Raw genomic sequence first — 22,986 nt, 5'->3', positions numbered from 1 at the left:
AGGTTACAGCGACCCCCCCCTCCCCGGGAACCGGCGGTGGGCGGGGCTTGAACCCCGGAAACGGTGGGGGGCCCCAGGATAGTCACTGGACCCCTGGGCAGTGGGAGTCGGGAAGGGGCCAGTTAAAGGGCCGGGGGGCGCTGGGGAGAGGCGGGGCGGGGTGGGGGGAGGGGAGCCGGGACTCGGACCCGGGGCTGAGTGGGGCCCGGGCAGAAGCTGAGCATCCTGCGCCCGAAAAGCCCCCGTTGGTCTGGGGGGGCTGAGGGACTGAGCCCCCCAGAGCAGGACCTCCCCCTGGAAGGGCTGCGCCGCAGCCCGTGGGAGGGCCTCGCTCCCGGCGCCCCCAGTCTCCATTCGCCGCCGTCCCGGCCTCCGCCGGAGGGAGGGGCCGAGCGCCCTCGGGGGGCCGTGGACCCCGGCGTTCAGAGCGTTCCGCGCCCCGCGCCGCCCGGCCCCCCCGCCGCCGATGGCCGCCGACCCGCCGGGAGCTGCCGAGAAGGGAGAGATGGCTCCCGGGACACGTGTGAGGTGGGTTCGTGCGGCTCCTCCTCACCCCCAGACCCGGGCAGCTCCCACTCCCATTCATCCTCAGCCCAGCCTCTGTCTCCCTTCCCCGCCCCCAGCCTCACCCTCCCTTTGCTCCAAACTCCTCATCTCCAGCCCTCCCTCCTTCAGCCTCAGCCCTGGGGAACTGGCCTTCCCTCCCAGACCCTGCTTCCCTTGCAGACCCCCCCACCCCTGCCTGCAGTCGCCGTCCTCTAGGCCCCTCCCCTGGAGCTCTGGAGGGCCCCTTATCCCCATGGATGGGTCTGGAAGTCCCTGGAAAGGGGGCAGCTGGGGTAAGACTGGCTAGGAAGGGACCCCTTCAGGCCTGCTGAGTCTGAGTGTGGGATCTTGGAGGATCTGGTTTCCATGGGCAGGGCCGCCCCAGGGATTCCAGACGATTAGGGATGAAAAGCAGCCTGGTGAACTGGAGATGCGAGGGGGGAAACTAAGATTGGGCCCACCTTGAGTTCTATGGAGATGTCAGGCTGGGTTTTAGAATCCCAGTGAGTCTGGGAGTTTGTCCAGATTGACCTGAGGGATTCTAGAGGATGTCTTGGAGCAGAGGAATTCTGCCCTGAAATGAGGAGTTGAAATCTTGGGCTGAGAAGGGACTGAACAGGCATCTGAGAAGCTGGAGGCAGTCATTTAGGAACGAGGGGTCAAGGGTCCCATTGGATCTCATGAGAGTGTCTAGTTTGAGGGGAGGAGAGATTGTATGGCTGTTTCCTATGAAAAAGAGAAAAGAAAAGGAGATAAGAAAGTCAGGTGCTACCTTCCACCCTGGAACCAGGAGATAAAGCTGAGCGAGTTTAGATTGGAGAGAGCCTGGGTGTTCCACATTTGGGCAAGAGTTGGGACCTTCCTGAGGTAATTCCACAGACAAGGAGCCCTTGGTCTTTCCAAGGAGCTTTGGCTTGAGGACCTCAGAGGCGTGGCTTGGGAATCTCAGAGGTGCAGCCCAGTCTTTGTCCCTCCCCTCCTCACTGCACTTGGGAAGGGACCCTGAAGAAGTGTTTGGGAGGAGAGGTCAGGAAGCCAGTTTCTGACCTGGACTTCCAGAGAAGACCAGCAGCAGAGGGGAAATCGGCCTTGAGGAGAAGCGATCCCCTACCCTCAGTGACACACCAGAGGGTGACCCCTTGACCCGCTGTTTAGAAAGAGGAGCTCGAAATTGCCCAGGGTTGAGGGTAGTAGCCCGAAATCTCCCAAGCCAGTAAGCCTAGCTTACTCTTCCGTTTTCTACCTACAGCCCTCGGCGTTGCTGACGCCCCCAATGTCGTCGAGCAGCCGGGGACCGGGGGCCGGAGCGCGCCGACGCCGAACCCGCTGCCGCCGCTGCCGGGCCTGTGTGCGAACTGAGTGCGGGGATTGCCACTTCTGCCGAGACATGAAGAAGTTTGGGGGGCCCGGGCGCATGAAGCAGTCGTGCCTGCTTCGGCAGTGCACTGCGGTGAGTTCTGTCCCACCATGCTGGGCCTTTGGGAGCCCAGGCCATACTTCCCTGAGTGTATTTGTAAGAGTGGCCGCTTGTCCAGTTTTATTCACTGATTTACTTAAATGTTCATTTTTGACCTTACAGTGATCCTTCACCTATCCCAGGAGTTACATTCCAGAGATCTCTGCGATAGGTGAAAATCTGTGAAGTAGCAGCAGTTATGTATTCCTCCCTTGCTGCGTGGTTCACTTGTTACTGCTTCACGGTTTTCACCTATCAGGAGGTCTAGAATGTAACTCTCGCGATAGGTGAAGGCTTTTTATTTTTTATTTTTATTTTATTTTATTTTTTGGGTCCAGTCGTGGGGCCTGAACTCTGGGCCTGGGCACTGTCCCTCAGCTCTTCAGCTCAAGGCTAGCGCTCTACCACTTGAGCCACAGCGCCACTTTCGGTTTTTCTTTTTGTTTATGTGGTGCTGAGGAATCGAACCCAGGGCCTCAGGCATGCAAGGCAAGCGCTCTACTACTGAGCCACCTTCCCAGCCCAGGTGAAGGCTTTTTAAAACCTGGGATACATAGCCAGAAATTAGTGGCTCATACCTGTAATCCTAGCTACTCAGAAACCTGAGATCTGAGGATTGGGGTTCAAAGCCAGTCTGGGCAGGAAAGTCCATAAGACTCCTTTCTCCAATTAGAAAACCGGAAGTGGCGCTGTGGCTCAAGTGGTAGAGTGCTCACCTGAGCTGAAGAGCTGAGGGACAGCATCCAGGCCCAGAGTTCAAGCCCCATGACCAACAAAAACAAGCAAACAAACAAAAAAAACCTTGTGACACATTGTAGCTGCAATAAGTAAACCAAAATGTAGCGAGGGACAACTGTATCTCCGGTGGAGACAATGTTAGGGTTCACGAAAGAGTGGGCCTCAGTCCCTGCCTTCACTCTTTCCAGCTCAGGGACTCAGATACTGTGAAAGCTTAGCCCTAATGGATAGCACTCCAGGTTTGTCTGTGCACAAGGAATCTGTGCCCCCACCTGGTCCCCCAAGAATAGCTCTTTTCTCTCTCACTTTTGTGTGTGTGTGTGTGTGTGTGTGATTCATGCACACTAGTGCATGTGTGCATGTGTGCACTTGTACTGGAGATTAAACTCAGGGCCTTTTCACTTTCCCAAAGCCCATGCTCTACCACTTGGGCCATAGCTCCACTCCCAGTTTTTTGCTGGTTAATTGGCGATTACGAGTCTCATGGACTTTTCTGCCTAGGCTGGCTTTGGACTGTGATTTTCAGATCTTAGCCTCCTTCGTAGCTAGAGTTACAGATGTGAGCCACTGCCTCCTAGCATCTCTCTCATTTCATAACCTATCCGGATAGTTTTGGATTTGAAATCAGGTTCCTTCTTTGTTTGACCTTGAGCAAGTCACTTTGAACATCGTGTACCTGCTCTATAAAATGTTTCTCTTGCTGACTTGTAAAGCTTAAACAACGTCATGTGTATGAATATGGCTAGCACAAGGCCTAGCACACAGTAGGTGTCAGGGAAACATGGGTTTCCTCCCTGCCTTCCTCATCCTTTCAGTGTCCCTGGGCCCCAGAGACTAGCCCTTCCCCAGCAGCCATGAAGAGCCAGCTGCATCCTGCACACCCTCCCCACACCACCACCTCCCTCTTCCTCCAGCACTCTTTTCCTGGTTCAGCTCTTCACCCACAACACCTCTCCTCTCTTTCTTTTTCTCTCAACCCTTGCCTTATTTTCCTGTTCCTCCTTTACCTACCTGCATCTTCCTTGATCTTAGCTCACAACCTTCAGTATCCCTGATGTGACTCAGTGTTATCGTTGTCCTCCCCAAAGTCACATTATCTGAAGACTGTTCCCATTTTCTCTAGGACTAGGCAGCTGGCTTCAATGTTCTCAGGGGTCTTGCCAAAATGGGGCTCACTGAAGGATCTAGAAGCTATCCTTAGGTTGCCCATTGAACAGCCTTTGAATTACCACAAACTCGTGTCTATCTTCTCTGAATATTTTTATTCTCTTTGCTGCCTGTTTTCTCTCTCCTTCCCAAGCCAGCTATAATTTCAGGGTCAACTGGGTTTGGCTTCAGTTGTAACAGTCACCACAGTGATAACTCTGTATCTAATGCTGCTTATATATTATTCCATTCTTAGGATAGTCCTGTAGGGAGATTCCTAGCTCCATTTTACAGATGCAGAAATGGAGACTGAAGTTAAATCAGTCACTGAAGGTCATATTGCCCCAACACAACAAATTTGGAATTTGACCCAGCTCGGTCCATGGATTCATAACCATACCCAGCAGTTGTCCAGGGTCCCCAGAAAGAAGTCTCTTCCCCTGTCTCTTGCTTTTGGTATCCCTAATGTCCCCTCTCCCCCAACAGCCCGTGCTCCCACATACAGCTGTGTGCCTCTTGTGTGGTGAGGCTGGGAAAGAGGACACAGTAGAGGGAGAAGAGGAGAAATTTGGTTTGAGCCTCATGGAGTGTACAATCTGCAATGAGATCGTCCACCCTGGCTGCCTGAAGGTAATAGCCCTGAGGATCTTGGAGCCTGGGTCAGGGCAAGGGGTTGGAGGGAGTAAGGAGGCGAGCCCTGCGGCTTCTGGGCTGATGGACATCCTCCATCCATCTCTGTCCTCTTGCCTGCAGATGGGGAAGGCTGAGGGTGTCATCAATGCAGAGATCCCCAACTGCTGGGAGTGCCCTCGCTGCACGCAGGAAGGCCGCACCAGCAAGGTAGGCAGTGTCTGGGCTGAGTTGGGCGTTTGGCTCTGGAGTTGGTAGGGGCTAGAGAGTTGGATATGGCCTTACCCCCAGCCTCTACCCTCCCAGGACGCAGGTGAGGGGCCAGGCCGCCGCAGGGCTGACAACGGAGAGGAGGGCGCCAGCCTAGGGAGTGGATGGAAGCTGACTGAGGAACCACCACTTCCTCCACCCCCACCCAGGCGCAAGGGCCCTTTACCTGCTGGGCCTCCCCCTGAGGATGTGCCTGGGCCCCCCAAACGGAAAGAGAGGGAGGCAGGGAATGAGCCCCCTACCCCAAGGAAAAAGGTAAGCTGTAGGGCATGCTCACAGGACCAGCCTGAGGAATTCTGGGAGCTGTAGTTCTGGCTGATTTATTATTTTTTTTTTTTGTAAGATGGTAGGCATGAGAAGCCACACTTTGGAGGTTCCCCATGGGTCTTGGGGAGATGTAGTTTAAGAGTAGTCCCAGGTAGAAAAGTGTGCTTACTGTGAGAAAATTACAAATGAGGAGGAACTGGCTCAGTCTGGAAGCTTTGGGAGCCCTTGGTGTTTTAGGGAGGAAGAGAGAGCATGCTCAGACTATCTGCTACAGAGGAGGAGGGAGGGGCTGGAAAGAGCCTGAGGGAAAAGAAAGGAGTTGAGAGCATGCTCAGTGAGCCAAGAAACTGGTTGCAAGGTGAGCATGCTCCAAGTTCTTCCTGGGATGGGAGCTTCTGGGATTTGTAGTCTTAAGAGGCAGGCATGGACCTTATTTTTATGAGCAGTGAGGGCCTAATGGGGTCTCTTCCTTCCCCCATATCTCCTTCTTGACCTGGTAGGTGAAAGGAGGCCGAGAGAGGCACCTGAAGAAGGTGGGTGGAGACTCCTGCCTCCTCCGAGGATCGGAACCAGGCGGCCCGGGCCTTCTGCCCCCCAGGGTTCTGAATCCAAGCCAGGCATTCTCATCTTGCCACCCTGGGCTCCCTCCCGAGAACTGGGAGGTGTGCCGGGGACCTCCTCCTTCCCCCTCCCGTCCTTCCTTGTCCCACCCTCCACCAAGGTGACAGATCTGTCCATTCCTGCTGACTTTGTCCTGTACCCATCCTCCAGTGGGCATCTGGATTCCTGGGAAGAGTTGGGTTGGGAGGATGGGCTATGTCCAGGCCACAGGATCCCTGACTTTGAAGAACCTTCAGTATATTATCTGGTCCATTTGCCCCATCTTTCCAAGCCTTAAAGGGACAAGAACTGAGTTCATATTTCTGCTCAACTGCTGACTCTGTGGTCTTAGCCACTTACTTGTCAGTTGCTCTGAGCCTCAGTTTCTTCATCTGCAAAATGGAGATTAAGTTGCATCCCAACCCCCCCTCACTCCATTTCACAGCACTATTTAAGCCTAATGAAGTACATGAGCTTTAGAAACTATAAAGTTTACCTAGATTCAAGGGAAATGAGGTCCAGAGAGTTTAAAAGACTTGTTAGGCATGATTATACATACTTGTAATCCCAGTACCCAGGAGGCAAAGGCAGAAGGACCACTAGTTCAAGGGCAGCCTCGGGCTACAAAGTGAGACATTGTTTCAAGAAACCAAAAAGACTTGCCCAAGAGTATACACATCAAAGCTAGAATTCAGATATTGTTACTTTGTACTCATACTCTAAATACAAGGTCTGCCTGGCTGTATTGTTCAGATCCTACTTCTACCTGTGTGTGTGTGTGTGTGTGTGTGTGTGTGTGTATGTGTGTGTGTGTGTGTGTATGTGTGTGCACTGGTCCTGGGGCTTGAACTTAGGGCCTGGACACTGTCCCTGAGTTGTTTTGCTTAAGGCTAACATTCTACCACTTGAACCACAACTCTATTTCTGGCCTTCTTGATGCTTAATTGGAGATAAGCATCTCACAGATTTTCCTGTCCAGGCTGGCATTGAACCATGATCACATCTTAGCCTCCTGAATAGCTAGGATTACAGACATGAGCCACTAGCGCCCAGCCATTTGTCAGCTTGTAACCTTGGGCAAGTCTTTTTGAGCCTCATTTTCTTTATGTCTAAAGAGAGTGGCCCAAGTTACCACTACGTAGAGATTAATGAATGAGGACTCAGTCAGTAAGCCAAGGATGCTGCACACAGGGCCAGATGGTCATAGTTATGTTGTGGAGTAGATACTTGAAATAGTCCAGTTGAGCCATTCCATGCCCCACCTGATGAAGTAGGGGCTTCCCTAGATTGCACAGACTTAATAAGCAAGTCAGCTCAGCAGTCAACACAGGGTCTTTAGCTATTGTCTCTACTTTTCTGCTTTGGGAATTACATGGTCCACTGGAATTTGTGGAACTTTTTTTTTTTTTTGCCAGTCCTGGAGCTTGAACTCAGGGCCTGGGCTGTCCCTGAGCTTCTTTTGCTCAGGGCTAGTTCTCTACCACTTAAGTCACAGCACCACTTCCAGCCTTTTTCTGTGTATACTGAGGAATGGAACCCAGGGCTTCATGCATGTTAGGCAAGCGCTCTACCACTAAGCCACATTCCCAGCGGAAACTTTGAATTTTTGAATGTGTCTCTCTGTATTCCACATGAGGAAACTGCAGTCCAGAGAGGGCCAGGGCTAGCACATTATTTGAGAGCAGTTTGGAACTCAGGACTAGCCCCTGGGCTGTTCATTCAACCCCTGGTGAGTCCTTGTGGGTGGGGGATGGGAAAGTGTTCCAGAGCCTAGAACAGCTTTGTCCTATCTCTTGCAGAAACCAAAGCCGCCTTTGGCCTCTGCTGAGGGCCCAGCAGTGCCATCCCCATCGCCACAGAGGGAGAAGCTGGAGCGTTTCAAGCGGATGTGCCAGCTGCTAGAGCGGGTGCCTGACACCTCTTCTTCCTCCTCGGACTCAGACTCAGACTCCGACTCATCAGGCACATCCCTGAGTGAGGACGAGGCCCCTGGTGACACCCGGAATGGGCGCCGGCCAGCCCGGGGCAGCTCTGGCGAGAAGGAGAACCGTGGGGGACGGCGAGCCGTGCGCCCTGGCAGTGGGGGGCCCCTGCTCAGCTGGCCCCTAGGCCCTGCCCCACCACCCCGGCCTCCACAGCTGGAGCGGCATGTGGTGCGACCTCCCCCTCGAAGCCCTGAGCCTGACACACTGCCTTTGGCTGCTGGATCCGACCACCCCCTGCCTCGAGCCGCCTGGCTGCGTGTCTTCCAGCACCTGGGGCCCCGAGAGCTGTGTGTGTGCATGCGAGTCTGCCGGACCTGGAGCCGCTGGTGAGTGCCATGCCACGCTTGCTTGATGCTTGCTGTGTGGCCTGTAATAGGTCTCTGTTCTCTCGGGGTCTTGGCCCAGCACAGTGTGTCCCTATTGCAGTGTGACACTTCATGGTTAATGTGCACAGCCAGCCTTCTGCTCATGAGCTCTGCTAACCATACTTGTGAGAGGGGTGTTAGTCGAAGCTGAAGGCCTAGCACATGTGGAAAGGAAGTGGTAGAACTGGGAGTTTGGACCTAAATCTTCTGGCTCCCATATTTCTTCTCTTAGTAGTGGCTATTGTTTACATGGAATGGGTACCAAGCATAGTGTTCTAGGCTGCACCACAGTGTCTTACTTCATGATCCATCTTCTGAGAACAGCTGACTGTTGGTTCTGGTTTTTTTGTTTTGTTTTTTTGTTTTTGGGTCCGGTCGTGGGGCCTGAACTCTGGGCCTGGGTGCTGTCCCTCAGCTCTTCAGCTCAAGGCTAGCACTCTACCACTTGAGCCACAGCGCCACTTCCGGCTTTTTTCTTTTTGCTTATGTGGTGCTGAGGAATCGAACCCAGGGGCTGAGGCATGCAAGGCAAGCGCTCTACCACTGAGCCACCTTCCCAGCCCCTGTTGGTTCTGTTTGCACATGGGAAAGCCCTTTGCTGGGGTAACTCCTGCCCTCTCTAAAACAGCCACACTAACTCAGCCCGTCCTCTGTTCCCCTCCTTCCTCCCTTTCCCCCAAGGCCTCCTGAGAAATGTTGATCATGCTGAGCCTCTGTCCTCTCCGATCCTGCCCTCCTTCTCCTCCTCCCTTTTTCTTTATCTTCCTCCTCCCCTCTATCCAACTCCCACAGCACTCTGTTCCCATAGTGGAACACACAGGGGCCTTCAGCATGACAAGCCTTCATTCACTCACTCATTTTCATGTTCCCATTAGCTATTGGGATAGGGACACATATTGTGTCTACTTTATCTCTTCTGTTTCCACCACAGAACAAAGGGATGTTTTAAGAAATGTTTTATTAAGTAAGTTTAGGTTCTTTTCCAGCATGAACTGTGGACTGGGCATCCTCTGTATTGTTGAGCACTTTACAACTGGTGTAGTTAAAGTCAGGTGTGGTGGTACATGTCTATAATACCAGCATTTGGCAGGAGGATTGAGAGGTCAAGGCCAGTCTGGGCTGCATATTGAGACACCCTCTCATACAAAAACAAAGAAGTTTAGCTGATTTGTTCCCCATAAAGCAGCACTGTGAGCAAATGCAGAACACTTGTGGCTGCAGCCAAGTTAGTGGCTAGACTCAAAACTTTAATCTTCTTTCTTTGGGACAAGGCCTGGAGGGCTACTGCTTGCCCTTTGGTTTCTGTGGAGCCAGGAGACCTGGAGCACAGGTTCTGAAGACAAATTCCTGTAGATTTTTGTTCTTTCTCTGATGAGTGGTATGCCCTTGGGCTGGTTTCTTAAGTTCCCCAGGCCTCAGTCCCTCCTCCCTCCCTCTCTCTCTTTCCTCCCCTTGTCTTGACCTCTTTCTCTCTCTCTCTCTCCACCTCTTCCCCCTGCTTTCTGTCTCTCCTTTCTTTTGTCTGTACCAAAGGGCCTGTGGTTACTGCCCAGGTACTCTACCACTAGCGTCAGGACCTCAGCCTTTTTTTTTTTTTTTTTGGCTTTAGCATTTTCCCTCAGGGATGGCCTCAGATTGTATCCTCCCACCTATTGCTCCATCATAGCTGAGCTTACAGGCATGCACTACCACATCAGTCCCCCCGGCCTCTAGTTTCCTCATCTGTAAGTCTGGGATAACGAGAACTCTCACGTTGTAGTGTTTTTGTTGAGTGCTGCATTTAGAGAACTGTACAGAGTACTTAGGAAGTAGGAGCTCTTCAGTCTTACCTGTGATCATCGTTATTGACCTGTCACTAATACTTACTGAAAACCTAGCCTTTGTGTCCTTGGCACATGGCTCTGTGGCCTTGCCCAGCCACCAGTCCATCTACAACATAGAAACAATTAGTGACCAAAGGTCCTGGGCTCACCAGTCTCACGTATTGAGTGGGACTTGTTTGCTCTGTGCTTGGCATCGTGGGACCCAGAACTAAAAGAAAAGGACCTGATTTTTGCCTCAGGGAGAGACTTGTGGCTTCAAAGAGACCAGAGAGGGTAGGCCTTCTTTTCAGGTTTCAGCATGGGCTTCCGAGCCTACCACCTGTGAGTTTCATTGACTGTGACATATGTGGCTCTATTCACTTTTCTCATTTGTAATCTGGGGTGCATATTAGTGCACCTGTATGCTGGTCTCCCAGTCTAGTATACCGAAATCAGGGTTGCTCAAGTTCTTTTTTTTTTTTTTTTTTTTTGGTCCAGTCATGGGGCCTGAACTCTGGGCCTGGGCGCTGTCCCTCAGCTCTTCAGCTCAAGGCTAGCGCTCTACCACTTGAGCCATAGCGCCACTTCTGGCTTTTTTCTTTTTGCTTATGTGGTGCTGAGGAATCGAACCCAGGGCCTCAGGCATGCAAGGCAAGCGCTCTACCACTGAGCCACCTTCCCAACCCCTGCTCAAGTTCTTTATTGTAACATGATGTGATGTTTGCATATGACCTACACGTGTCCTCCTATACATTTTTATGTCTGGATTACTTATGATACCAAGTACGAGGTAAATGCTATGTAAATAGTTGTTGTACTCTATGGTTTAGAGAGGAACAATAAAAATGTTTGTATGTGGGGTTTTTTGTTTGTTTGGAGTGTTTTTGGTCTGTGGTAGTAGACTGTATTTACCTAATGGCATTAAGTGAGGTGTTCCTGCAAGCACTTAGCAATTGCCTGGAAGTACTTGTCACATGCCTTTTGGTCCAAAGGATAAGCTTAGGGTGGATCAAGGTAAGGGGATCCACCAGTCAGTCAGGAAGCCTTGCCAATTGGGGACAGAAGCAACAACATTGGAAGAGCCTCAGGTTGAGAACTTTTTAAGAAGGGAAATGGCTTGGATTTGGTGGCTTTGGCTATGGGGTCAGCAGGGTGTATTTCAGCTGGGTTTGTGGCTCTGGAGTCATGGTGGAGCAGATTTCAGGGAAAAGTGAAGAGTTTTGATTTGACCTGCACACTGTGCAAGGCTTGGCAACCAGTCACATGAAATTGGGACTGGGTCTGTATGTCCAGTGCTCAAGAAAAAGGTACAAGTTTGAGAGTTTCCAGCTTGTAGGGTAGCAGCTTCAATAGAGAGAGATGAAAGCAGGATGTGACTGTTTCTAAGTTAGAGAAAACACAGCTCAGGAGTTGAGAGGGCTGGGAATGTGGTTTAGTGGTAGAGTGCTTGCCTAGCATGCATGAAGCCTTGGGTGCGATTCCTCAGTACCAAATAAATAGAAAAAGCCGGAAGTGGCACTGTGACTCAAGTTATAGAGTGCTAGCCTTGGCTTGAGCACAGGCTTGGTAACAGTGCCTAGGCCCTAAGTTTAAGCCCCAGGACTGGCAAAAAAAAAAAAAGAAACTCCAGATAATCAAAGGTTGGAGGTGCCCTCAAGAGAAAAGAGATGGAGGAACCCTCAGTGGTGCACATTGCTGAGAGTGATCAAGGACCAACAGGTAGTAGTTGAATTTTGCTACAATAAAGCCTTGGTGAGCTGGAGTTGCAGCACCTGCCTAAGACGTAGAGGACCCTACACTCCGTCCCTAGCACCACTGCCACCAGCAGAGGGTCAGGCAGTCGGAAAGGGAAGAGCAAAGACCTCACGCTGTCAGACAGCATCCCTGAGGCAGGGACTTGATCCTTTTGTTCCTGTTTCTGGTTTCTAGGATGGCAGTTGGTATTTGGTAGATACTAAAACAACATTTACCAAATGAATGAAAGTGAGAAATCAGGATGGAGTGTGGAAAGAAGGAGTAGAGGGTGGAGCTGGAGAGAAGTTGTAGGTGGGAGAACAGGAAGTTGCAGGCTTTCCTGTCTGGTGGCTTTCTTCCATCTCTCCTGGAACTGCAAAGCCAAGAGAGGGGAGAGGGCGGGCAGAAGAGTATGGAGGAGGTGTTGAGATACAAGGAAGACAAGGAAGGGGGAACGTTCATGGCCGTGGGCAGAGAAGGCAACCAGGAACAGCTTGGATGGAACACGGTGTCAAGGCCAGGTGGGGCTGGGAGTAAAGGCCCAGAGATGGATACATTGAAGGGCACTGGTGGTATCAGTGAGCCTGAGAACTCTGAGAAGGAAGAACTGGCTGTGGGTGGTGCCCTGGAGGCAGGGAGCTTGTAGCAAGCAGGTCAGGCTGGCCCAGCCCTGTGTTGGTTTCCTGGGGGAGCTTCTTCAAAAAGACTTTTGGAATCAGAATGTAGAGATTCATGTGGGCCTAAGAGGCTGATTAGCCTGTTAGAGGATGGGCTGGCATCATGAGAAAATCAGCGAGAACTTGGATATCAGTCTTGTCTCTCCAGTATGTGAGCATACCCTTGCTTGTTAAGAGTGCTTCCCGCCATTTGCCTCTGTTTTCCCAGCTTACAAAGAACCAGTCAATCCCTGTCACCCTCAGTGAACTCCCAGAGCCCTTAGGGAAGGCACTAAGTGCTTCTCTTAGTAGTGAGTGTTGATGCTTAATGCAAAGAACAGCACAGGGCATGTAGATAGACCCTGATTATTAGTACTGTAACCACTGTCCTCATCATTGCTACAATGACTGAATTAACTACGCTTTATTCCCACCACTTGAGTTACAGAGAGATTTTCACATTATCTCACTTGGGTCTAGACACGGCTCTGCCCTCTTTTTCCTTCTCCTGGCTGGGACAGGCATTATCTCTATGGGATGCTCCTGTCTTGGTCCATAAGCTGATTTAATGTTTCCCTTACTACCTGCTTTGCCCCCAGTGGATGCTGGACCTTCAGTATCAGTAGAACTTCAGTGATTGTTAGCTACCACTCTGAGATTTAGTCCCAGGTTTAGTATGAGACTGGCTCCAGCCAAGAATGGGTCAGTGAGACTTGTTGGAAATAAAGGTCCTGGAGCTGAGCTTTCAAGAGTATGGATTGGAGCCTGGTAGCAGTGACTCGTGTCTGTAAACCTAGCTACTCAGGAGGCTGAGGATTGTGGTTCAAAACGAGCCCTGGCAGGAAACTCCATGAGACTCTCATCTCCAATAAACTACTAAAAACAAACAACAACAAAAAATCCTTGAGGGCTGGGAAGATGGCTCAGTGGTAGAGTGCTTGCCTTGCATGCATGAGGCCCTGGGTTGTATTCCTCAGCACTACATAAGCAGAAAAGGCCAGAAGGGGCATTGTGGCTCAAGTGGTAGAACTCTATCCTTGAGCTGAAGAGGTGAGGGACAGTGCCCAGGCCCAGAGTTCAGACCCCACGACCAACAAAAAAACAAAAAACCCTGAGGTGGTTCTATGGCTCAAGTGATAGAGCATTTACGTTGAACAAAAGAAACTCAGGAGCCGGGCGCTGGTGGCTCACGCCTGTAATCCTAGCTACTCAGGAGGCTGAGATCTGAGGATCGAGGTTCAAAGCCAGCCCGGGCAGGAAAGACCGTGAGACTCCTATCTCCAATAAACCACCAGAAAACCGGAAGTGGCGCTGTAGCTCAAGTGGTAGAGTGCTTGCCTTGAGCTGAAGAGCTGAGGGACAGCGCCCAGGCCCAGAGTTCAAGCCCCACGACCGACAAAAAAAAAAAAAAAGAAACTCAGGGACAGTGCCCAGGCCAAGTTCAAGCCCCAGGACTGGCAAAATAAATAAATAAATAAATAAACGGATTGGCTTTTCCAGCAAAGGCACAGAATGTCCCAGAATCCCAGAATATGTTGGCACCAAGCAACAGTACAAGTCTATAGGTGGGCAGGTGATTTGGCCTGGCTCTTGTGGAATATGATGCAGAAAGACAAATTTTGGACCCGTGAGTGCTGAGAGGGATTTGCTTCCATGTATGGATAGTCCGGGAGTGCATCAAGGAAGTGGTAGTGGCTGAACTGAGACTCGAGGTTGGGTCAGAGTAGAACATAGAGAGGTTTTTACCAATTGGAAGAGCAAAGAGGCAGAAGCTGGGTTGAAGGTGGATAGATTTTGGGTTTGTTTCATTCTTAGAATTGGAGAGTATCGCACATATTTCTGATGACTGGAGTCAAGAGGAGGAGGGACAGAATGCCAGTGGGAAAGAAGGGGGACAATAGGAGAGTGGGGAGCAGAGGTGCTATGTTCACAGTGAAACTTGTGAATGCTTATGACATTCTCTAAGATGGCACATGGGGCTCTGGATTAATTGGCGGGGTGGGAATGGAGGCAGGATACGGTGGTTTTTGGAGTCAGGGTCTGGGTAATCTGAGTTCAGGTCCAGCTGCCTAGACTGGACCAGAACTAGACATAAGTAATCCTTCCCGACTAGATAGGGCATACAGATAAGTGCCACCCTGTCCCTCCTCTAGCACTTCTAAGGGACAGACAATTATGGCTTAATCCTTCTATTAGTTTTGAAAAGGAAGTTCCTCCTTTGAGCACTGCTGAAGCTTTAACACCTCTCTAATAATATTGGTTATCTTTCTGATTACAAAAATGATTTTAAAGTGTTAACTTAAAAACCAGAGTGGCTGGGAATGTGGCTTAGTAGGAGAATGCTGGCCTAGCATGCACGAAGCCCTGGGTTCCATTCCTCGGCACCTCATAAAAAAAAAAAGAAAAAAAGAAAAAGCCACAAGTGGCACTGTGGCTCAGGTAGTAGAGTGCTAGCCTTGAGCACAGTTTAAGCCCCAGGACTGGCCAAAAAAAAAAAAAGAGCAACCAGATGCCCATGTCTCACACCTGTAATCACAGCCCCACTTCAGCTTTTCCTGAGAAGTTTCTTAGAGATAAGAGTCTCAAAGACTTTTCTGCCCAGGCTGAGTTTGAACTGTGATCCTCAGATCTTAGCCTCCTGTTGTATTTATGTATTTATTTTTGGCCAGTTCTGGGGCTTGAACTCGGCCTGGGCACTGCCCCTGAGTTTCTTTTGCTCAAGGCTATCACTACCACTTGAGCCATGACACCACTCCCTGCCTTTTCTGTGTATGTAGTACTGAGGAATTGAACCCAGGGCTTCATGCATGCTAGATAAGCACTCTACCACTAAGCCACATTCCTAGCCCCATCCTGTTGTATTTATCTTTAAGCTCAACATATTTTTGTGAAACTATACTGGTTTTATTTATTTATTTATTTTTTGGGTCCAGTCGTGGGGCCTGAACTCTGGGCCTGGGCGCTGTCCCTCAGCTCTTCAGCTCAAGGCTAGCGCTCTACCACTTGAGCCACAGCGCCACTTCCGGCTTTTTTCTTTTGCTTATGTGGTGCTGAGGAATCGAACCCAGGGCCTCAGGCATGCAAGGCAAGTGCTCTACCACTGAGCCACCTTCCCAGCCCACTATACTGGTTTTAAATGTAAAGAAGAGATGAATTAAAGACAATTTCATCTTCTGTAGATAAGTGGACAGCAATGACTGGCTTAAGACAGTTCTCAAACTGAATCCAAAGGAACTTCTGTATACAAAATGTTAGCAGGTAACCCTAGCAGAGGTAGGTAAGGGTTCCTTGGTGAAATAAGTTTTGGAACTCCTTTTCCCATTCACTTCATGTTGGAGTAGGTAAGGTTCTTGGAGTACTTGGCGCAGGAAACATGTTTAACTTTGTTCAGACCTTGTCTATCATTGTAGCTTTGATACCTGGACCCTATCAGACCTTACATAAATGTTAAGGGAATGGACACAAAATGGTGTGAGTGAGATCGAGTGAGAGGGCTTAGTCCATAGAAGTGCAAAGTAGTTCCCACTGGATTGATTCATTGAAAACCTGTGCCGCCAAAAAAACCCCTGCACTTGGCAACTGGTAATGTATAATGAAAAAGCCAAGTTTGCCCTTGATGAGCTTACATTCTATTTGGAGCAACTACCTCAGCAATCCAGTAAAGAGAGAAAATATCAGGGCGATAAGTTAAGCATTGGGCAGCCGGCTATCAGATGGCAGAGATAGGAGAGGAGGTGAGAAGTACCCGTGAGCCATCATAACTTAGCAAGGAAGAAATTAAGAAGCCCAGAAGCCCAAAGGTAGGGGGCTGGGGGCTACTTTCACATCCCTTTGGCACTACATCAAATAGTGTGCCCAGTGTTTGTGTAGTTGTTTGGCAAAATGCTTTATGAGCTGTAAGGCCTACAAACCATAATTACCTCATTTGATCTTACAGTAGCCCTGTGGGGCAGGCAGAGTCTGGATCATTATCTTCATTTTATAAAGGAGGCCTTTTAGGCCCAGGGAGAGGAATGGACTTGCCCAGGGTCTCACATTTAGTTAGGAATGGAATGGTGTCCTAAACCCAGGGCTCTTGGCTTGTGGCCAGGAGCTTCTTGCCACTTGGCTGTCTGTGTGGGCCAGGAGAGAACTGGGGTCAACTGTTGGGAATGTGATCAGAGGCTGAGGTCTCTGTCTCCCCCATGTGGCTCACAGGTGCTATGACAAGCGTCTGTGGCCTCGGATGGACTTGAGCCGAAGGAAGTCTCTGACCCCGCCCATGCTCAGTGGGGTAGTTCGCCGCCAGCCCAGGGCCCTGGACCTCAGCTGGACAGGTGTCTCCAAGAAGCAGCTCATGTGGCTTCTGAATCGACTGCAAGGTAAGGCAGGTGTTAAGTCATGAGAGGGGAGGACAGGGGGCTTGGTGGGGATAGAATCCTCCTAGCATCTGCTTCTAACTCCCCAGGCTTGCAGGAGTTGGTGCTCTCTGGCTGCTCCTGGCTCTCTGTCTCTGCCCTGGGCTCAGCCCCACTGCCAGCCCTACGGCTCCTGGACCTCCGCTGGATCGAAGACGTTAAAGACTCCCAGCTCCGAGAACTGCTGCTGCCTCCACCAGACACCAAACCAGGTGTGGCCTCTTTTTCAGTGGAGTGGTTTAGACAAGGGCCTCTAAGGTATCTTCTGACATGCTGAGTGTTGAGGTTTGTGAAGAAAGGGGAAAATACCTGAGTCTGAATAGCAAGGACTGTCTTGGCCAGTGTTAATTCATTCATCTGCTGTGTGCTTTGAACTATGTCTTGAAAGGATGGGGTTTTCCCAGGGACAGCAGAGAGGCATGTTCAGTGGGACAAGAGGCGCATACTGGCAGAGGGGAATACTTAGAACAGACCAGCACTTTCTCTGGCCTCCATCTCTCTTCCAAACTGGACCTAAGGGAGCCATCCAGAAGGGCACATCTGTCCGTTGTTGCTCCTGATACCTCATTGTTTCCAAGCACTCTTTGGATAAAGTTGCTGAGGCCTGATAAGGCCTGGCCCACACTGATCTATGCTATCCTTGAATTATATCTTAGCCTTCTTGCCAAGTCCTAGGGCCTTTCCCCAATAAGTCTCTTCTGTATGCTCTGTGAACGGTAACCCCAACTCATCCTTCAGGCCTCGATATAAATGCTGCTTCCTCTTCAAAGCCCTCCTTTATCCTGTACACATTGTGCTCAGATTGCTCAAGTGATCTCATGAAGCAAGTAATCTCATGAAGATCTGTTTTCTCCTGCTGGAGTTTTGGGATGTATGAGGGCAAAGACTGTCTCCCCACCCTGGCGCCTTGCTTTCTGTCTTGAAGGAAGGAATTCCTTCATTCTTGAAGGAATGAACTGAATGAGCAAACAGTCACAGAATTGAAGATGGGAATATGGCTTCGTGGTAGAGTGCTTGCTTAGCATGCCTGAAGCGTTGGGTTCAATTCCTCAGTACCACATAAACAGAAAAAGCTGGAAGCGGTGCTCTCACTCTCAAGTGGTAGAGCGCTAGGCTTGAGCAAAAGAAGCTCAAGGACAGTGCCCCAAGCCCTGAGTTCAAGCCCCAGGACTGGCAAAAAAAAAAGGAGGAAGCTGGGCACTAGAGGCTCATGCCTATAATCCTAACTACTCAGGAGGCTGAGCTCTGAGGACAGAGGTTCAAAGCCAGCCCAGATAACTCTTATCTTTAATGAGCTACCAGAAATCTGAAGTAGCACAGTCGCTCAAAGTAGTAGAGCACTATGCTTGAGAAAAAGATCTCAGAAACAGTGTGCAGGCCCAGAGTTCAAACCCCATGATTGACCCCCCCCCCCAAAAAAAAAAAAATTGAATTGATCTATTCTGAGAGAAGATTTCCAAGAGGAGACTTTCTAGACTCGGAAAGCATTTCTGTCTCCTTTCCCCCTGCCCGGCTGACCTTCACACAAGCTTGGAAGAAGGAGTAGGAAACAAGTGAGGGCCTTCCCATTTTCTAAATGATGCACTAGAGGCCTGGCTGACTCAGCAAGAGGTTGACTGTTATAAGCCACATAGGCTGAGCCAAGACAGAGTACTTACTCAGTACTCCCTCACTGTTCATTTCTGGACTTAGACTGAGCTAGAAGGTACCAGCAGGAGGGTAAGGTAGACATTAGGAATGGTGTGGTCCGTGAGAAAGTGAAAAGTGCTAGCTGGTGGCAGATCAACCCCTCTTTTGTACTCATTTCAGATTGTGCTTTTTTCTTTTTTTGTGTGTCATGGGACTTGAACTCAGGGCCTGGGTGTTGTCCCTGAGCTCTTTTGCTCAAGGCTAGCAGTACTCTTACCACTTTGAGGCACAGCACTACTTCCTCCTGAGTAACTAGGATTACAGGCATGAGCCACCAGCATCTGGCATTTTTTTGTTTTTTGTTTTCTTCTTCTTTTGGTGTTAGTCCTGGGGCTTGAACTCAGGGCCTAGCCACTGTCCTTGAGCTTTTGTGCTCTAGGCTAGTGCTCTAGCACTTGAGCCACAGCTCCACTTCTGGCTTTTTTGGAAGTTCAGTGGAGAGAAGAGTCTCAATAATCGGTACCAGTGGCTCATGCCTATAAAACTAACTGTTCAGGAGGCTGAGATCTGAGGATTGATGTTTGAGCCAGACTGGGCAGAAAAGTCCCTGTAAAACTCTTATCTCCAATTAAGCTCTCAAAAATGGAAGTGTGGCTGTGTCTCAAAGTAGTAGAGTGTTATCTTTGAGCAAAAGAGCCCAGAGACAGTGTCCAAGCCCTGAGTTCAAGCCCCATAACTGACACAGAAAGAGAGATGGAGACTGACTTTATAAGACTTCCATACCCAGATTGTCTTTGAGCCATGATCCTCAGGTCTCAGCCTTATAACTAGCTAGAATTACAGGGTATGAGCCACTAGTACTTGGCAGACTGTGTCCTTTAAAAAAATTAAAAAAAAATATTTTACCATTATTGAGGCATGAACTCAGTGCCCGATGCTCTTGCATAGCTGTTTTGCTCAAGGCTAGTATTCTACGACTGAGTTACTCTTCTACTTCCAGCTTTTTGGAGACAAGAATTTCATGGATTTGTCTGCCCAGAGCTGATTCTGACCCACAATCCTCAGATCTTAGCCTTCTAAATAGTTAGGATTACAGGCATGAGCCACCTGCACCTGGCAGATTGTTCCCTTTTTCAGCAGCTTATAAAGGCCCACAGGCCTCTTGTCCCTCTCATAGCAGCTTGTGAAGGCATTTTACTCCATGGATTTTGTCCTCTGCCTCATGTATTTCTCTTCTGCAGTGCTCTTTATATTTTAAGCCATTGGAGGCCTACCTAAATGCGATCACCATAGGAAAGCCCTCCCTGATCTATGCTCTTCTCCCTACAAGCACTCAGGGCTTTGCACTATTGGCTTTTGGCTTTGGCCCATCTGTAAATGTCCCTCTGCAGGCTCTTAGCTCTTCAGAGATAAGAAGTAGACTTCATGGTGTGCCTGTTGAGTGCCCGCAGAGGTGGGCTGGAGGTAAACAGCTCATGTATTGGAGCTGGGCATTAAGGACTGCCAATAACCATCATGCTACTGCCATTCATTGGCAGGTGGGAATTGGAGCCCTGTTGCTTAATCTGACAGGTTCTCAATTTCTTTATAAAAATGTCCTTTTTAAGAGTGCTAGAGCCTTGAGCTGAAGAGCTCAGGGACAGCGCCCAGGCCCAGAGTTCAGGCCCCACAACTGATAAAAACAAAAACAAAAAATGTCCTTTTTGTACTGCCAGTCATTCATGTAAGAAAAATGGTAACACCATGCAGATTTGATAAAATCCTTTTTAAAGGCTAGTCTTGAGTCTTGACGTGATGGAGGTTCTCTCAAGGCTAAGCTGGTGCCTCAAAGGTAGATAGCACTATGGTCAGAGTTGAGACTCAGTCACCAGGTCTTGGTCTCTTGCTCTGATACAGTGTTTATAATCATGTAATCAAGACACAGGGCTTTTCCATCTTAGCCTTAGTTTTCACAACTATAAACAAGGATGATGATCCCATTGATGTGAGCTTTTAAAGGGTGGTCTCCGGTCCAGTGACATCATCTTAGGAAAACTTGGTAGAAAAGTAAACCTCAAGCTAGCTAGATTGCTGCAACCCTGCGGTGGGGCTGGGGCAACAATCCAGTCCTCAGCACGCACTGGCTTCTGAGAGCCAGCAACATGGAAGAAAGGCAGACCATGTGCTCTGATGTGAGGAGGAGAGCATAAGACTCTTCACCCTGGAGATGTAGGAAGAGGAAGCCTCTGAAATCAGATCTGAAGGCCAGGCAGTTTGTTAGGTATGAGTGGCCAGGTGGCCCATGGTGAGGATAAAGTTTGAAGTTAGGCGCCCAGAGATAAGACCTTATAGGAATGTTCTACCTAGGAGACTGGACTAATTTGAAGTGATCTCAGAGCTTCTAGTGAAGGAGGGAGGTCATCTCACATTTGTGCTTGAGAATGGCTCCCTGTGGGTGCTAGGAAGAAGAGAGACTGAAGGGAGTTCAGTCTCAGTTCAGGAAAGAGTGGTGTGGATGCAGAATGGTGACCAGGGGTTTTGGAGAGCTCCAGGTGGTGACTTACTAATGCAGAGGGAGGAGGGAGTGGACCAGGGCTGGTAGTGCCTTCAGAGCTGCTCTCGTGTGTAGGACAAATGGCAGATAATGTGTTGAGCACTCCACTGGGTCAGTAACTGGGGATAGAGCAGTGGTTAAAAAAAAATCTTATATTCATGGAACTGACATTCTCATGGGGGAAGCAGAAGACGTCTAAGTAAAAATGTGTGCAGTATGTCAGATGCTGAGGAAAGGGCAGAGTGCAGGGAAGTGGTGGGGGCATGAGGAATGTTCTGGTGTCAGAGGGCTCATGGGAGGTCTTCCTTGGGAGGGGATGGGGGCAGTGAACAGATTCAGGGGGTCAGGTCTGTGGGGCTTTAGGAAAAGAGCAAGCCCCTGGGAGGCCAGCAGAGGGAGGTTTACATGTTGTGGGAGATGGGGAGGAATGTGGGTGTGGAAAAGAGCAGTTTGGGTGCCTTGATGAAAAGGTGGAAGGGGCATAGAGTGCTGACTCTTCTCTACCTGCCCAGGGCAAACAGAGAACCGTGGGCGGCTACAGGGGGTGGCAGAGCTGCGCCTGGCAGGCCTGGAGCTGACTGATGCCTCCCTGCGGCTCCTGCTGCGCCACGCTCCCCAGCTGAGTGCCCTGGACCTTAGCCACTGCGCCCATGTCGGGGACCCCAGTGTCCACCTCCTCACAGCTCCCACATCCCCACTCCGAGAGACCTTGGTGCACCTCAATCTTGCTGGTAAGCACTATTCCCTGCCCCTCTGGCTGACCTACTGGCTCTTATGACTCCTGTCTCTCACCTCCTCATCTACCTGGTCTCATGCACTATCCCATCCCCAGGTTGCCACCGCCTCACGGATCACTGCCTCCCATTGTTCCGCCGCTGCCCACGTCTACGCCGCCTTGACCTGCGCTCCTGCCGCCAGCTCTCACCCGAAGCTTGTGCTCGTCTGGCAGCTGCCGGCCCCCCAGGCCCCTTCCGCTGTCCAGAGGAGAAGCTGCTTCTCAAAGACAGCTAGTTGGGTGCCCCCCACCCTCCCTCCCCCAGGACTCACCAGGAGACTGAACCTTAGCCTTCATTTCACCCCCTGCTGGGAGGCCAGGTTTACTCACCCCCCCAAGCCCCCCTTAGTACTTGGGATTCCTGAGTTTTATGACTTGAGATTCCTGCCCAGGGACTCCAGCCAGCTTCCCCCTTCTCTTCCCCTGTGTTGATATCTCTAGGGGTCTCTCCTCCTCATCTCCACCCTCTTCCACCTGCTTCATTGTCTATCCCTTGGGGGGAGTGGGTCAGAGGAACCGGGGGGTGCTGAGCCAAAGGGATGGTGGGAGGGGGGGGTTAGGTGCAAGTCTAAGCGGGGGGAGAATGGGAAAGGGTATCTGCGTACAGATTCTGGGAGCCAGGGGGCTGGGGGAGGTGGAGGATGGGTGGGGGGAGGGCAGAAGGCAGACCACCAAGGGTGCGCAGGGAATGAAGACCAGATAATTGGAGTTGGGGGGTGGGATGGAGCAAAAAAGGGAAACCAGAGGAGCGACTAGGATTCAGGTGTCAGAGGTAGGCGGCTCCAGGAGCCTGGCAACACAGGGCCGAGTGGGGTGGGAAATGACAAGAACAGTTATGCGGGCAGTAGTATCCCCTCTGGGAGGTCACCCCTCTCCTTTCCCCCTGCCCAGATTTCATTTCCTTCCCCCGACCCTGACTCCTTGAACGTCACTGAAAATGGCAGCTATTGCGAGGAGTGGGGGCCACGGGTGTATTTGCTGTCAAGCTCGTGGCCCAGGGGAGTGGTGAGGGGTACCCCAGCCCCTTGCCTGCTTCTCCGCACAATACTTGAACATTCATCTGTACTGAAGTGTTACTTGAACCGGGGGAACCTCGGACCTGGGGGAGCCAGAGTGTGATGGGCCTGGACCAGCTTGGCTCTTCCCACTCTTTCATCGTCATGGAAACTTGTATCCCATTTGCCCAGGGAACTGCCACTCCTGATTGCCATGGAAATAGCAGCCAATGGACACCTCCTGATGCCAGTGCTAAGGCTGGAAATGGCCCCTCTCAGTTGCCATGGGAACTTAGTAACAGACTCTTGGCCCTCTACCCCAGCCCCTCCTTCCAGCATGGGGGCGGGGCCTCGGGAACCAGAGGGAGGAGTTGGGGCCAGGTCCTGCCCCCAGCCCCGGCCTCCGGGGAAGCCGGGTTGTACCATGTAGGGGAGGGGGGAATCTATCCACATACCTCAGGT

General features: G+C 50.7%; 1 protein-coding gene across 4 annotated transcripts; it reads left to right on the top strand.

The window, feature by feature from the left end:
• Positions 1 to 165: 165 nt before the first annotated feature.
• On the top strand, positions 166 to 22,986 carry Fbxl19 (F-box and leucine rich repeat protein 19). 4 transcript variants are annotated; one of them, XM_042666779.1, is made up of 11 exons: positions 166 to 528; positions 1,796 to 1,996; positions 4,373 to 4,516; positions 4,640 to 4,726; positions 4,823 to 5,041; positions 5,554 to 5,715; positions 7,453 to 7,964; positions 16,393 to 16,556; positions 16,643 to 16,804; positions 21,267 to 21,485; positions 21,587 to 22,986. In XM_042666779.1, exons 2-11 carry the CDS (start codon positions 1,820 to 1,822, stop codon positions 21,763 to 21,765), a joined length of 2,025 nt encoding a protein of 674 aa, XP_042522713.1. In that variant the 5' UTR covers positions 166 to 528; positions 1,796 to 1,819; the 3' UTR covers positions 21,766 to 22,986. The 4 variants fall into 4 exon arrangements, with proteins under 4 accessions (XP_042522713.1, XP_042522714.1, XP_042522716.1 ...); XM_042666780.1 differs by having other exon boundaries at positions 185 to 528; positions 5,554 to 5,586; positions 21,587 to 22,060; XM_042666782.1 differs by lacking the exon at positions 5,554 to 5,715 and having other exon boundaries at positions 185 to 528; positions 21,587 to 22,060.

Source organism: Dipodomys spectabilis, unplaced genomic scaffold, assembly GCF_019054845.1.
Source record: "Dipodomys spectabilis isolate Male_0828 unplaced genomic scaffold, ASM1905484v1 ptg000366l, whole genome shotgun sequence".
NCBI classification, from domain to species: Eukaryota; Metazoa; Chordata; class Mammalia; order Rodentia; family Heteromyidae; genus Dipodomys; species Dipodomys spectabilis.
This window is presented reverse-complemented; position numbering and strand designations above follow the sequence as displayed.